Source organism: Macrobrachium nipponense, chromosome 26 (genome assembly GCF_015104395.2).
Source record: "Macrobrachium nipponense isolate FS-2020 chromosome 26, ASM1510439v2, whole genome shotgun sequence".
Classification (NCBI taxonomy): Eukaryota; Metazoa; Arthropoda; class Malacostraca; order Decapoda; family Palaemonidae; genus Macrobrachium; species Macrobrachium nipponense.
In genome coordinates, this window is record NC_087215.1 from 47,896,523 (window position 1) to 47,911,905 (window position 15,383).

Here is a 15,383-nt window from a genome sequence, read left to right on the forward strand (position 1 = left end):
TTGCTTCTATTTAGTGTAAATAGATCTCTAGAAACTATTTATATGGGATAAGGTTATGTTTTGTTATATGAAGTACTTTCCAAGTTGATATATGACTTAAATACGCCATGTTGTGAACTCTATTATTTTTTTGTTAAAAATGGTGTTGGAAGCATGTTTTTTGTGTATAAAAACACATTCAGTTCGTTATTTTCGTACTAATACGAGATTTACGTATTTATCCTCTATCGGGGTGAAAACAACAGTAAAATGTGTTCTTCCATGGCCAGTATTTTTTATTGAAATACTTATTTCTCCATTATTATTTGTGGTAGAGTTGCATCCATGTTGCTGATGCATTATAATTTACATACAGTCATTAGCAGTGTAACCATTTTTTTTTTCTTCAGGTTCAGTTACAACTGCAGCTTAAATTTAGCAATACTATATTTCCTTGCCAATATTTTCTCTGTAGCAAATACGGGTATACTAATGCAAAAATATATAAGTCCTGTTCTACTTAATTAATGTCATTTGTAACAACTATGGTAATTTTTTAATATTGTACAATGGCTGAAATGCAAGCAATACAGTGTTTTTATCAGATTTGGTTCAGCTTGTAGCAAAACCACTGTTATCGTTCAGTTGTTTATGGCTGTAGCATTTAAGCAACAATTATAATGTAACTAACGATACTTTTATCATTCTCTTTTGCTTTTTCAACTTACTTAACCCTCTTACACCGAAGCGGTAAAAAAAAAAATTGTCTCCCGTGTGCCGGAGGTGTTTCAGAGTGAGCGCGGAAGCGGAAAAAATATTTTTTTCAAAAAATCACAGCGCGCTTAGTTTTCAAGATTAAGAGTTCATTTTTGGCTCCTTTTTTTTCATTGGCTGAAGTTTAGTATGCAACTATCAGAAATGAAAAAAATTATCATTATCATATATAAATAATGCGATATATGATAGCGCAAAAATGAAATTTCATATATAATTGTATTTAAATCACGCTGTGCGCGAAACGGTTAAAGGTAACAAGTTATTTTTTTTTCGTTGTATTGTACACTAAATTGCAATCATTTTGGTATATAACACATTGTAAAACGATAAAAGCAACACAGAGAAAATATTATCACAAAATAATGCATGAATTCGTAACGTGCGGACGTAAACAAATAAATATTTTTTCAAAATTCACCATAAATCTAAATATTGTCCTAGAGACTTCCAATTTCTTTCAAAATGAAGACAAATGATTGAATATTACTATACTGTAAGAGTATTAGCTTACAATTGCAGTTTTTGACCATATCTGACGAGTTAAAGTTGACTGAATGTCGAATTTTTTTATATATATTTTTTTATATGCAATTATTTCAGAAATAAGAAAAGCTACAACCTTCAAATATTTTTAGTTTTATTCTACATGAAATTGCGCACATTTTCATATATAAAACTAATATGAAACGGAGCAAATATTCCGAGAATGGTACGTACGCTTTTCGGAGATTTGTGGCGGAGAATCCGCGCACGGAGGGAACGAAAGGTTTTTTTTCAAATTCACCATAAATCTAAATATTTTGCTAGAGACTTTGAATTTGTTTCAAGATGAAGATAAATGACTGAATATTACTAGACTGTAAGAGTTTTAGCTTACAATTGCGTTTTTCGACCATTTCGGTAGAGTCAAAGTTGACCGAATGTGGTTTTTTTCTATTTATCGTGATTTATATGCAAATATTTCAAAAATGAGAATAGCTACAACCTTCAATTATTTTTTTTTTATTCTACATGAAATTGCGCACATTTTCATATATAAAACTTAATGTAACGGCTAATTTAAAATGGTGCAAACATTACCACAATCGCACATATGATTTTTTCGGAAGAGTTACCGCGCGGACGTAAAGAAAATGTTATTTTTTCATAAATTCACCATAAATTAAAATATTGTGCTAGAGACTTCCAATTTGTTGCAAAATGAAGGTAAATGCTTGAATATTACTATAATATAAGCGTTTTAGCTTACAATTGCGTTTTTCGACCATTTCGGTAGTCAAAGTTGACCGAAGGTTAAAATTTTGGCAATTATTGTTATTTACATGAAAATATCTCAAAACTGATAAAAGCTACAACCATGGGTTGTTTTTAGTTGTATTGTGCATGAAATTGCGCACATTTCCATATATAAAACTTTATATAACGGCTAATTTTAAAATGGTGCAAACATTACCACAATCGCATGTATGATTTTTTTTTCGGAAGAGTTACCGTGGACGTAAGGAAAAAGTTTTTCATAAATTCACCATAAATCGAAATATTGTGCTAGAGACTTCCAATTAGTTACAAAATTAAGGTAAATGATTGAATATTACTAGAATATAAGCGTTTTAGCTTACAATTGCGTTTTTCGACCATTTCGGTAGAGTCAAAGTTGACTGAAGGTTGAAATTTTGGCAATTATCGTTATTTATATGAAAATATCTCAAAACTGATAAAAGCTACAATCATGAGTATTTTATTGTTGTATTCTACATAAAAATGCGCATATTTTCATATATAATACTTCATGTAACGGCTAATTTACAATGGTACAAAAATTATGTCAAAGTGACGAAATAATTTCCGAGATGTGTCACAGATACTTTTTAGTGCAGCAAGAAAGAAATTCGCGCTTGCACGCCTGCGTATCAATTGTAAACAAAACAACACCTTGATCCGTGAACTCCAGCATCCCCCAAGGCGCGTGATTCAAAAGTTTTAGGCTGGTAGGCCTATAAGTATTTTTCCGCGAATTTAAAAAAAAACTTTTGTAAATCAACGTAAAATACGTCCAGTCGGCACACGGGAGACAAAAAATGTCGACGTAAAATACGTCCAGTCGGCGTAAGAGGGTTAAGTGGTATGAATATCAAAGTCCTGTCCTTAAAAAATGGCATTAGCCAGTCGGCCTCCTTAAATTTAAATTTCACAAATAATGTGTAAATGTTGAAATATGTTGGATTCCTACCATAGTGGTCATTAGGGGAAATGAAGATGTTGGTGAAATAGCCAATGATGCAACTGTAATGACTAGATCAAATGTAACCATCCCAAACTAAAACCCATCATCAAAGGCATAGTTATAGAATGTGGTAGCAACAAATTGAACCAAATCAGATATATTCTTGGGTTTTTGCATTCTTTGAACCAAAAGAATTCCACACTGAAGTCATTTTATCTCCTCTATTTTTTAGGACACTTGTTTGGCCTGTTGATCTGTAATGAATTTCCCACATGGCCCATTCCTTGGATGCACGTAATGTGGTTCAGTACTAGCAGTTATAAATGACTTAAAGCTTCAGCCAACAGTCAGTAAATCGATTATAGAAAATCTGCCGTTGCTTCATTATTTTAAATTGATCTGATCATTAAGATTCCAAAGAATTGTAAGGGAATGGTGTTTTCAGGGCTCGGAGGGCCGTAGGAATGCAGTGAGGGATGGATGGAGTGGGTCATGGTGGCTTTTGACTTCATTAGAGCTCGTTTTGTTTTTTATGTTAATAACTTCCACTTTTCTTAAAGGATATGCACAGTACTGTACTGTAACTTGTAATGGAATACATTGAGCACGAAATAAAGAAAAAGAAAGAGAGAGTGAGAGAGGAAGTCAAATTTACACACATTCCTTTGCTTTGGTTGATGGCATCGCAACAAGTTATAAATAGCATGTGTTGCCAACATCTACAGATTTGCATTTTAAATATTGTATTAATTTGAGGTGAAATATCAGCACTGATAAAATACTCTCTTGTGTAGTGTTATAATATGTGATAATCATACTTAGTATCAACAAAACTTGTAATACATTATACAGTAAATCACAAAACCACAAAAAAATAATAGGCAACACTGTGCTAAGAAACACAGACACAATCAGACACAAAGTGAAAGAAATTTGTAGATTGTTATTGCCTTTAAAAGCATGACTTACTGTACAGTGTTTGGGAAAATTAAAAAAATTGTTTATGTAACCTATCAAATTGTGTTGCTTACAAGAGAAAAATGTGTTAACTTTTTGTTTACAGTATTATGTATTTTACAGAGCTTTCCAATAACATGTCAATATGCGTAATCATCATTGAGTGCATTTGCCAGGAAGGTTGAATATTTCAAACACCTTCAACTCACTACCTAGTCATAAGTCCAGATCAGTATGTATTAATATTTTTAATAGATAATTTTAATTGTGTTGTTTCCTTACTGCGATATACTTGATTACAAGGGATAACTACAATAATTTGATACCATTATGTCTTAAGTCATATTTTTAGTTTTAGTCTTGTCAATTTTCTAGATAGGGTGTGTTTCTCATGTCTAATAGGCTACATTATTTTTCCTTCAACAAGAGCACCATTCAGCATTACTTATTTCTGTTTACATAAAAGGTGTATAAAATAGGATAGGAGCTTGTGTGCTGGGTGTGTAGCAAAAGTTCATAAATTAGTTTTTGGTTTAAGCAAGTATTAGCATCAGTTGTTTAGATATAGTATTGTTTTACTCAACAGAGTATATCGTGGGAAAGAATTATTTAGTAATTATTTTAAAGTATAACATTTTTTTTCTTTTTTTTTTTGCCCAAATAATTTTTATAATTTTATATCTTTTATGTACTTCTAGGTAAGCTTACTCTCTTCTGATGAGTGTGGAATTCATTTACCAGAATCCATAAGTAAATTGAACCTCCCGTTAACATTATCCATTGAAAATGGCTGCTGCAAAGAGTGTACAGCAAAAGCTGTGAATCACATTCTTTTCATTGAAAGAATTAAAAATCTTCATAAAGAAGCAAAGCGGGATGCTCGTCGGGATCACGAGGGGTGAGTATGCTCAAGGGAAAAACACTTTTCTTTTGTCCTTTTATCTTTTTGAAGACATGTCTGGTATAATAAATGATATTTTTTGCATAGAGTATACATACGTGTTTAAAATATATACATTTTTAATGTACATTTAGAAAAATAGGTTTTGACAAAGGAAAATCCTGTTGTTGGTAGCTGCTGCTTGTCCACCAGGGAGTTACTCTTATGTCCCCACCAGGAATCTATAAAACAGAGCAACCAATATCAAAGAATTCACTCATAGTTGGTCTTGGCCCGAATAAGGGCCTTTGATTTGACATTTATCGAATATGAAAGGACCAAAGGCAAGAGCACTCATTCTCTTACCTACATTCATTACCTGGTTTTCCCTACACCCCTCTCACGGAAGTGACAACAGCACATTAGGGGAAATAACCATTATTTGCCAGGTCTGTGAATAAAAAAAAACACACTAATTCACATGCCTTTTCCTGAGGGAAAGCAGGTGGGTTTGAGGATGTACAGCAGCTACCGAAAATATGGTTTTCCTTTGTCAGAACTTGTTTTTTGATAGTGTAACCACTGCTTTGTCTCCAAAGCAGCATACAGAAGGAATTGACAAGTGACAAAAAATGGCCTAGCTCCTGATTAAGTGATCCCAGGGACCCAGGGTAAAGTTATGTAAGTCATTATGCACTTACCTCCTTTTATTCAGGATACCCAATATAGTTTAACAGTGAATGACAGAAAAAAACAAGAGCTTATATGTGTTATTGTGTTTGGTTCTGAAGTGACCTAACTAATTTTGCCAGATTGAGATATAAGATGATTGTGGGATATAAGATTATTATGTCCAACTCCCCAGCAATATCTCAGAATTACCAAGGTATCAGGAGCGCTCCTTGCTTTCCACTGAGGCACATATGGGTTGGGACTTGAAACAGCTCCCACCAGCACAGTTTAGTCAAATTTGAGTGTCATTCAAGGAGCACTATCTTTGATGACCACCTTGTAAACTTTGACACTTCTTACGTAGAAATGCCTTCAACAAAAGCTAGGAATGTACCCAGCCCTTGGACATCATGTGAACCAGGAAGAGGGAGGGTTATTCTTTGTAATTAGAGTTAATTAGACAATTCTCAGTCATGTAGAGAAAGTGCTTTGTTTTGTGTAAACCTAGAGTGCTTGGACCAGTTATGATGTTTTATCTGTAATTCTGAGTTCCCGTTGAAGAATAGGGGATTTCCTCTTCTTCAAAGCCTCCTCATTCTTGGCCAGAAATGACAAGCCAGGAGGCAACAATGATGACTAGGTGTGTGCATGATGAAACATTCCTGTTTGAGAGTACATGGGATGTCAAGATTGTCAAGAAGACTACCTTTTGGAGTTTTGAGTTGTAATGGCAATAGGACTGCTAATTGAGATGATGGGTCAGAGAACCTTATTCAGGGACCCAATAAAGCACTTGCTTCAATAATGCAGCTTTGTATGATGATGTTGTAGTAATAGGTAGTTCACAAAATAAGTGTTTCGCCCAAGGCTCAGCAAGCTCCTAGTGTGGAGGTAATCCAATCACACTTTCCTTATGGACTCTTATTGCTGGACATACAGTTAGACCCCGATTATGTGCATTTTAGTATTTGCATATTCACCTATTTGCAAATTTTTCTGTGGAACATAACTCCAAATGATTAGCGGAAAATTCGCCTATTCGTGAATTTTTCCTATTATTATTAGCATTATATATATTCAGCAAATGTAACCTATTCATGTGAAAGAAGCCCACAGGGACCATTGACATGAAATTCAAGCTACCAAAGAATATGGTGTTCATTACAAAGAACTATGACTAAGAGGAATTATTGTACTATAGGGGAATACAGAAACAAGAGTTACCACTTTATGAAAAAGAAAATATAAGTAATAAATACAGAAGAGCATATCTAAAATATATGCAAATTGTTTTTTATTTTCAAGACTAAAACATTTTTTTTAATAAAAAAAAATAATTTACTGTACTAATTTTCAAGTATTGATATTCATTTATACACAGCAAAATATCAGTAAAATGTATTTATATTTTTAAACCTTCGCCAAAAAATGTACCAATGTCCCCCCATGTTAACAGAAAACAGTAAGGCTTAAATACTTCTATATGAAAGAAAATATAGTACATGCCTGAATACTGCACAAGGATAACTTGATTAGTTTTGCCTTGGTAAGAGTACAGTAACAGTTGTAGAAGTGTTCAAGTGCAGCTGTAAGCCATACTGTACTGTCAAAGGTAATGTGGAAGAGTATATCTGAAATATTTGCTAATTGTCATTTTATTTTGTGACTAAATAAATTTTATATGTTAATAATAATGTAAACACAACAGAATATCAATAAAATGTATTATTTTCTTAAAGAACTTTTGCCAAATGAACCACAAATTCTAATGACAAAGGTCATGGGAAAGAAATACTGCTTGAGATGCTGAATTACCTAGGTGCAATGCTATTTAACAAGTTATTCGCTGGTGTTTACAAAGAAGCCAATCCAGGAGCTCCATTTATTTTCCATGGCACTCATTGGCTATACCCTTGGTGCTGATGGGCTCTACCCCCAAGACTTTGTCTTGCGCAGAGAGGTGCGGCGCCCGTACCTCTTCCAGTTCACTGCGTAGACCTCTCCTGTACAGTACAGTCCTTTGTGTCTTGTTTTTAATTTGCATCTCTTTTAATCATCTCCTAAATGCCCTGCTCTTTCTAAGGCTTCTGGCAAAGTGCTTAAGAGCCAGAAGTATGTCATAACACTCCAGAGAAGGTAAAACCTCTGAAAATACTGAAAAAAGGGACAACTAATGCCACAGTAGCTGGGTATTATGGCATGAGAGTACAGTCTGGTACATCTAGAAGAAAGAGCTGATAAGGAAGTCTGTGGATGCAAGCTTCTGCAGTAGTACCAAGACGGTTTCCACTGTACTTGATAAGAAGAACATCCCCCTTGACGGCAACATCTTTCGCAAGAAGCCACAAAAACTCAACCAGCAGTTTTCAGTTGTTATGGAAGGTGGTGACCTACAAAAAGCAGACTTCAAAGGCTTCGACGACCCTGCTAAAGAAGAAGAAGCAGGACCATCATCAGCTCCTGAAGGTTTGCAGGCCAGCAAGGGGTGGTTCTACCGTTTCTAAAAGCGGTTCCACCTAAAGTCTGTTTCTCTACATGGGGAAATGGCATCAGCAGACACAGAAGTCTCTGCATGGGGAATTGGCATCTGCAAACATGGAAGCGTCTGCATGGGCTAATGGCATCAGCGGAAACATCTGCATGGGGAAATGGCATCAGCAGACACGGAAGAGTCTGCACAGGGAAATGGCATCAGCAGCACGGAAGCATCTGCATGGGGAAATGGCATCAGCAGACATGGAAGCAGCTGCAAAATATCCCGAGACCTTCAAGAAAATCATCAGGGACAAGGGCTACAGTCCAGAACTGATGTTCAATATGGAGGAGATTGGCTTGTTTAAAAAGAAAAAAAAATGCCTTCACAGACATACCTCATGAAGGATGAAGCCAGAGCCCCATGGTTTAATGCCCAGAAGGATAGGGTTACCCTCATCATGTGCGGGAATGCATCTGGCTTCATGCTGAAACCAGGCCTCATTTATAAGGTCTCATTTACAAGCCCTTGGGTCCTCTAGAATAAGAACAAGAACTTGCTGCCTGTATTTTAGATGCACAACCCCAAGGCTGGATCATCAAAAACTTTACGTCAAACTGATTCACTCAGAGCTTCATCCCTCAAGTTAAGGGTTAGTGCATGGAGTTCAAGATGTTTTTGATGAATGCTGGTGGCCACCCTGTGGACCTTTATTATGAAGGAATCCAGCTCAACTTCCTCCTTGCCAACACGTCTCCTCAAGCCTATGAACCAAGGCACTCTATACCCACGCTGAACGTTGAAGGAGTATTGGCGTAAATTCATGATTGCCTCATGTCTGACTGTCATTGGTCAAACATTGAAGGATATAAAGGTGACCCTTAATGTGTACTGGAAGAAGTTGTGGCTGAAGAAATTCAACATTCGGCCATTCAGCTGTCCAATTGGCGAGGACGCTTGGTGAAGGTTTCGATGACATCACTGAGGATGAAGTAGGCACCCTCATTGAACCCCAGTTTGATCCCCTGATGGGCCTGGATTTGGAAGAGCTGACAAGGTCTGCCAGTGAGGAAGAAGACGTGGCAGGTTCAGGGGACGGAGACGAGGAGGAGGATGATGGCCTGTGTCTGGAACGTCTGTCCTGAATTATGAGGGTAACCAGGGAGCTGCAGGAGATGACTGAGGCATAGAATCCTTAATGAAACACTCCAGTAAGTGTTCAGATGTCCTTGATGTGTTCATGGCTCCCTATAGTAACCACCTCATCACCATGAAGCAGTGACAGCAGCTACCTATCACCATGTTTCTTGAGCTCATGAAAAAGAACCCTCCAAAGCCTCCTGAAGCCCCTGAAGAAGGGCAATTGGTGGACAAAGTGCCTGAAGAAGAGGAAGCGGCAGTCCGAGAGGAGATGTAACTTGTCTGATTTGTTGTGCATTCATTCTTCGTCATTCATCAGACTGCACAGCTAATTCATCATCATCATCTTCAATCTACATTCATCACTGGTAAGTTCCTGTATGGTTTATATAATCTTCAATTTTGCCTAGGTTTTCAAGCATACTTTTCTTTTAGGCCCCCAGATCGACCAATCATGTAGGTAAGTTATTAGTTTTATTCCTGATTTCTTGAACAATTACCGTTCCTAATTTTGCAAAATTTATTAGGGCAATGTTTAGCCCAAAGGGCATGACATTGAACCTGTACATATCTTGTCCTATCCAGAACCCTAGGAAGGGGTGGAAGGGAACAGTAACAGGGATGTGCCATTATGCAACTTTCAGATCTAGCAGTCCAATTCCCTTTTGGAACGATTGAATGTACTAGGGCAACAGTAATCTGGAAAATTTGGCAAACTGTGCTTGTTCAATGTTGATAGGGCTAGGATCACGCTTCGTTTGGAGGAATCCTTTTTTGGGGACTCTTGAATTAACATGCTTGGTGGCAAATATATGTATGTTTTATCTATGGCTCAATTTAACTGGGCCTTTCTGCACATAACCTTCCAGTGAGGGGTCTGATTTTTGTAAGAACCCCTTTACAGAAAGGGGGGGGGGGGGGGGGGGCAGATGAGACCAGTTCTCCCCTAGCCTGTTTAAAAATAATGTTGTGTCTCCAAGGGGAAGACTTCCATTACCTGTGGTGTTATTGAAGTTGACCCCCAACCATACCATTCCTATTGGTATCACCCTTTTCCTCTGCCTTTTCCCTTGATAAGCATTCTAGATGTTGCTTTTCTTTTTGCTATAAGGGGACCTTTGGACCCTGTGATAAAGATTTCCGTGCCGTTGTTGTCTCTTTGTAAGGGGTTGTCCCTTCTGACCACCTACCTGTCTTTGAAGAAAACTTTTGCGGTGACTGAAGGCTTACAGGATTTTTTTTATCATGTCGAGCCTTTTTGGGTTGGGTAAAGGGAAATTTGGGTTTCTCTCTCTCTCTCTCTCTCTCTCTCTCTCTCTCTCTCTCTCTCTCTCTCTCTCTATCTCTCTTCTCTCTCTCTCTCTCTCTCTCTCTCTCTCTCTCTCTCTCTCTCACTACTACAATTCTGTTGGCGGGCTTGCTGGTTAAGTTTTTAACCACAACAGACTTCTCAAACAGGTCCTTACAGAAGGGGTTATCATGTAATAATGAAGTTACATTGGGAAGCGACTTGTTGGAGCTCTCCAATGTTTCCGTTTGTGCTTTTATGCACCACTCTAAAAAGTCAGAAAGTGCTTGCCCTATGGTTCCCATAAGACTTTTGGCCACAACAGCAAATATTGTCCTAGAACCTTCTGGAAGCTTTCTGGTGGTAGAGGTTATAGTACTAAAGAGGTGGATCCTACTATGAAATTCTGCTGAGGCTGTCAGATTCTCCTCATAGGGGTCTTAAATTGCTGTGTATCTATATATAAAAAGAGCTTTTCCCTCTCCAAAAGGAGTTGTAGTGTTGCCCATTCTTTAAAAGGGAGTTGTAGTGTTACCCATTCGTTGGTGGAATTTTCCAAAACTGCAACGACTGTGGGAAATGGTTTTAATTCTGCCATTGTCTGGTCTGTAGTCACTACAAAATTCTGAAAATCTGTCATCAAGATGAATAATTTTGTAAGTGCAGGGACAGAAGGTTGGGGCTACCTGATGAGCACAATGGTTTTTTTTTTTTTTTTTTTTTTTTTTTTTTTTTTTTTTTTTTTTTTTTTTTTTTTTTTTTTTTTTTTTTTTTTCCCTTTTTTTTTTTTTTTTTTTTTTTTTTTTTTTTTTTTTTCCCTTTTTATTGGTAAAGGATGTCTTCTATAGCTTTTGATGCTCATTGAGTTGTCTCACCAAGGATTATTAATATATAATCAGGGATGAGCATTGGAACCTCTTATCATATTTTGATCTGGAATTTTGTACAGGCAGTCCCAGTTATGGCAAGGGTTCCATTCCAATGGCTTGATGATGAGCAAAAATCGCTGATAACCGAAAATCTGCAATTTATGGCGCTTACTGCCACCAATAACCAGTTAATGACCCTTTTAGGTATGTATTGGCACTAGTATCCTATTATGGGTGCTCGTAACTGGAAATTGGCGCATTTTTGCGCTGGACAAGCCCCATAAAACTGAATCACCGATAACGGGGGAATGCCTGTATTACCATTTAGTTGTATCCAGTCTTGGAATTCCAACACTAGACTTTTTTTATGCAGCATTTGCATTTCCCTGTCACTTGTGGGTTACAGGGTGCAGTACTTTTGCACTTTGGAATGTACTTGAGACTGACCTAGTAATTTCCTTTTCGGAATGCATCATGTCTCATATATTGCCGTTCTTTGGCAAGGACATCTTTGATGTTATTCGTAATTTCCTTATGGAATTGAGCAAATGCTGCAAACTGTGTATCCCTTTTGGGGAAGCTTATGCAATTTGACTGATCTTCAACAACTGAACTGTAACTACCTGTTAATCAAGGGCAGAAGTCCTAGGTAAGTTACAATACCCCTTTGAAGATGTAGTCATTTCAGTCAGAGTTAGATGGATCCTAGTGGGTGGAAGATCCCCTTCTCAACATCGATAGCTGCATGGCGGATAGGATTCCTTCTAAAAGGTTTCTCCCATGGCTAACTGAAATTTGTCTCTGATCCTTCTGGGTACAGCAGGGCCATTTCAGTGGCAATGCCCACTAGTATATATTTCCTTAGTAAGAATGTCACCCCCATGTAAAGATTCCTCTGTTTCCTCCTTGGGGTTAACGTGTGAAGTACTGGGGACTGATGTTACTGGTTTTTGACCCAAACATAAATCTTTTGAGAAAGGGTTAAATATCTGCTGCTAGAGTTCTGTCAGAAAGATATAATCTCCCCCTTCCTTACCTCTACTGATGTACAGCTGTTTCATCCTTAAAACTTGCTTCCTGTACCATACTACAAGTTTTATATATATCTGGTGACCAAGCAAATTTTCCTTGTTTTTTACAAGGACTATGCTTATGGCAAGTGGTATGGGCTATACCCACTGGAAGAAAGCAAACCAAGCAGTTTGGTACAGAACACTTGAACTGAGGGTCTTGCATAATGGTGGCCCTGTAGTGATATAAAGCAAGTTGTTAGAAGCTAGTTAGTATTAATAAGTTAATGAGGGACATCTATTTTGTTCCTCATATGGTTTCAGAATTTATGGTAAATTCTATTAGAAATCTATGTTAACCTAAACCCTTTGAGGTTTAAATTAGCTTTGACAGCTGTATATGGCAGCATTAGTCCTTTTGCACTGGCTATGTAAAATTTTGATTTGAATTCTCTTAGCATTCAGACTAATCTTATGAACTAATTTGTTTAGTTAGCCCTAGTTACTGTTTCATATGGCATTAGTTTAATGCTTCTAGAATAATGTACATTAAAACTAAGAATAGAGGATTTCTTAGAGGCTTCTAGGTCACTGCCTATTATAAGCTTATTTAAAACTTAAAAATATGAACCTTATAAAAAGTCCTTTTTTAAATCTAGTTTTCTGTTTTCTGTGACTGAGACCATCCTTACCTGGAATTTGGCCATTGCTGTTTTTTATGCTACTGGTAGGACATTCCCTTAGAAAGGGGTTCCTACTTAATTTGATCAGGATACAGCCAGTTCTGTATGTTTTATAACATTTTTAGGATACAGTATACTATATAGCCTTACCATAACAGTATCAGCCTCTAGTAGTAAACACTTATTTTATTAAGCTTAGGATACTGTTTATATTTAGTCACAGCCTATTTGGACTAAACTACCACTTGGTAGACCAACAGTAGGTTGTTTCCTAAATTGTTCTTTTTTTATCCTAGTTTAGGTTATTTCCCAATCTAAATTATTGTAGATCATTCTTAATGTAAAAAAAAGAGAAACTTAAGGCTATCACCTAGTATAGGTTATTGTCTAACCCAGATCAATTAATTCACCTTTAACCCTAGAGGTGCTAGGGGGTTGCTACTAAAGGACGACGGCAATATTATGCATTAGCAAATCAGCAATGGAACCAATATTTTATTAACTTATCATCTAATGTTATACATGTTTGTATTCTCCTTGTTTTGCAGATTAATGATAAAAAATGAAATATAAGATATTTTGAAAATTAATATTTAAAAAGCATATATTTTGGAAAGAAAACGTTATTTTAAAAAAATGCATTCTAGTATTGGAATGTTTTATGCTGCATTTTCTGAGATAATTTCACATTTTTTTTCATGACAATATTACTCCTTAGCTATTCAAGAAACACCTATAAAATGGCAAAATATATACAGCAGTTATTAATTGGTTGAATTGGTGTATATGTGTGTGAATGTTAACTGACATATGCACACTAACTTTTAAACCAATATTATTATTGTCACTGTCACTATAATTATCTGTCTCTATATCAGTGTTTGCTGGAAAAGATTAAGCATCATCATCAAAAGCCATTATCACCAAAATTTACAATATAAACAAAGATTCATATAAATTTTGGAATGTTGTAACTTCAAGATATGAAAGTGTCCTTCCTCCATCCTCCTCCTCCTCCTCCTTCCTCCTCCTCCTCCTCCTCCTCCTCCTCCTCCTCCTCCTCCGCCTTCCTCCTCCTCCTCCTCCTCCTCCTCCTCCTCCTCCTCCTCCCCCCCTGGGGACTGACCGAAGTTTTACCATTATGCTATTTTGATACCTATGATTGAGAGAAATCTGGCACCTTTTATGTTCAAGAGTGAGCTGAATGGTTGGTGAAACTGCTGACATCACTGAAACAGCTAAGGGGAGGGACTAAATTTATTGTGATATTTGAAAATAAAGCGTTGATCATATCGACGTCGTCCTTTTGCTGCATGTAAAAGCGTCAATTTTAGCGATGCACCGCACCTTATGGATTAAGGGTATGGGTTTAACCTGGCATAATATGTAGAATTCAAACTAGGCTACTGCCTCATAGCCCATTTGGTCTACTATATAAAACAGTAACTTACTAATTTTTAACTTTATACTTATGCTATCACCTAGACTAGGTTATTGTCTAAGTCAGATTATTTCCCTTTTAAGGGTATGCACATGATATCCTAGAGTACTAATAAAAGGAAAAAGTCTGTAGTTTCTTATCTAATCCTAAGGTCTTTGGTGTAAATTTTGGCTACTGCCTAGGCTCATTGCCTAACAGGATATGTCTTGAAATCTTGGCTCAATTCTGGTTACTACATAATCCTGGTTATTATTGTTCACCCTTAAGAATAATATCTACTACAGTCTTGCCAACTTATTCTCACTGAATTTATGTAGATTGTAGGCGATTCCAGACATTGTTATCTGAATAATAATAATTGTGGAACATTTCTTTAGATAAACTTGTAAATAGAGTGATAAATTCTTCAAAATTTACACTTTTACAAATAACGATCATAAATTGTGAAAAGCGCCGTGGTGTGCTTGTGGAAAAGCCAGTTTACAGCTTTTCACGCACAACTAAGTCATTGTTCCACAGTCTAAACTAAAAAGTTTTTAACTTAAACTTAAAATTATGTACTCAGCATTCAACTTGGAAGTTTCCATGATCCTCGGTAATGAAATCAATAAGTGAAGAGTGAAATTAACCCAGTGCTGGATTCAGTTACACTGTACTTTACCAACTAGAAAGGTAATTGCTTCTTGGTCTGTTTTTGGTCGTATGCAAACAAAATGATGGCGCACATGCGCATAGCCACTTCTCTTATGATTTTGACATAGGTAAACTGGATTTTAGCATTTACTGAGGATAAGAGAAAGTGCCCTCTTATCCTGAGTCCATTTATACTATATCATGTGTTATAATAATTATCATTACGAAACAATACCCGGCCACAAGACCAGCTAAAAGAGCATTCTTTGACATTAGTCTTGTCACCATGGATAGACCATGGATGGGTAACTCCTTTAGGACGAGGCAGCGACTGCACTATAAAAAATCCCCTGATGT

General features: G+C 36.6%; 1 protein-coding gene across 3 annotated transcripts in view; it reads left to right on the forward strand.

Annotated features, from left to right (window-relative positions):
* The window catches only part of LOC135200266 (ubiquitin carboxyl-terminal hydrolase 48-like), a 414,786-nt gene that overhangs the window by 202,393 nt on the left and 197,010 nt on the right, over nucleotides 1-15,383 (forward strand). For all 3 annotated transcript variants that reach the window (XM_064228750.1, XM_064228749.1, XM_064228748.1), the window contains exon 11: nucleotides 4,636-4,835. In XM_064228750.1, coding sequence (XP_064084820.1) covers nucleotides 4,636-4,835 — 200 coding nt within the window. The remainder of the gene's footprint in view (nucleotides 1-4,635; nucleotides 4,836-15,383) is intronic.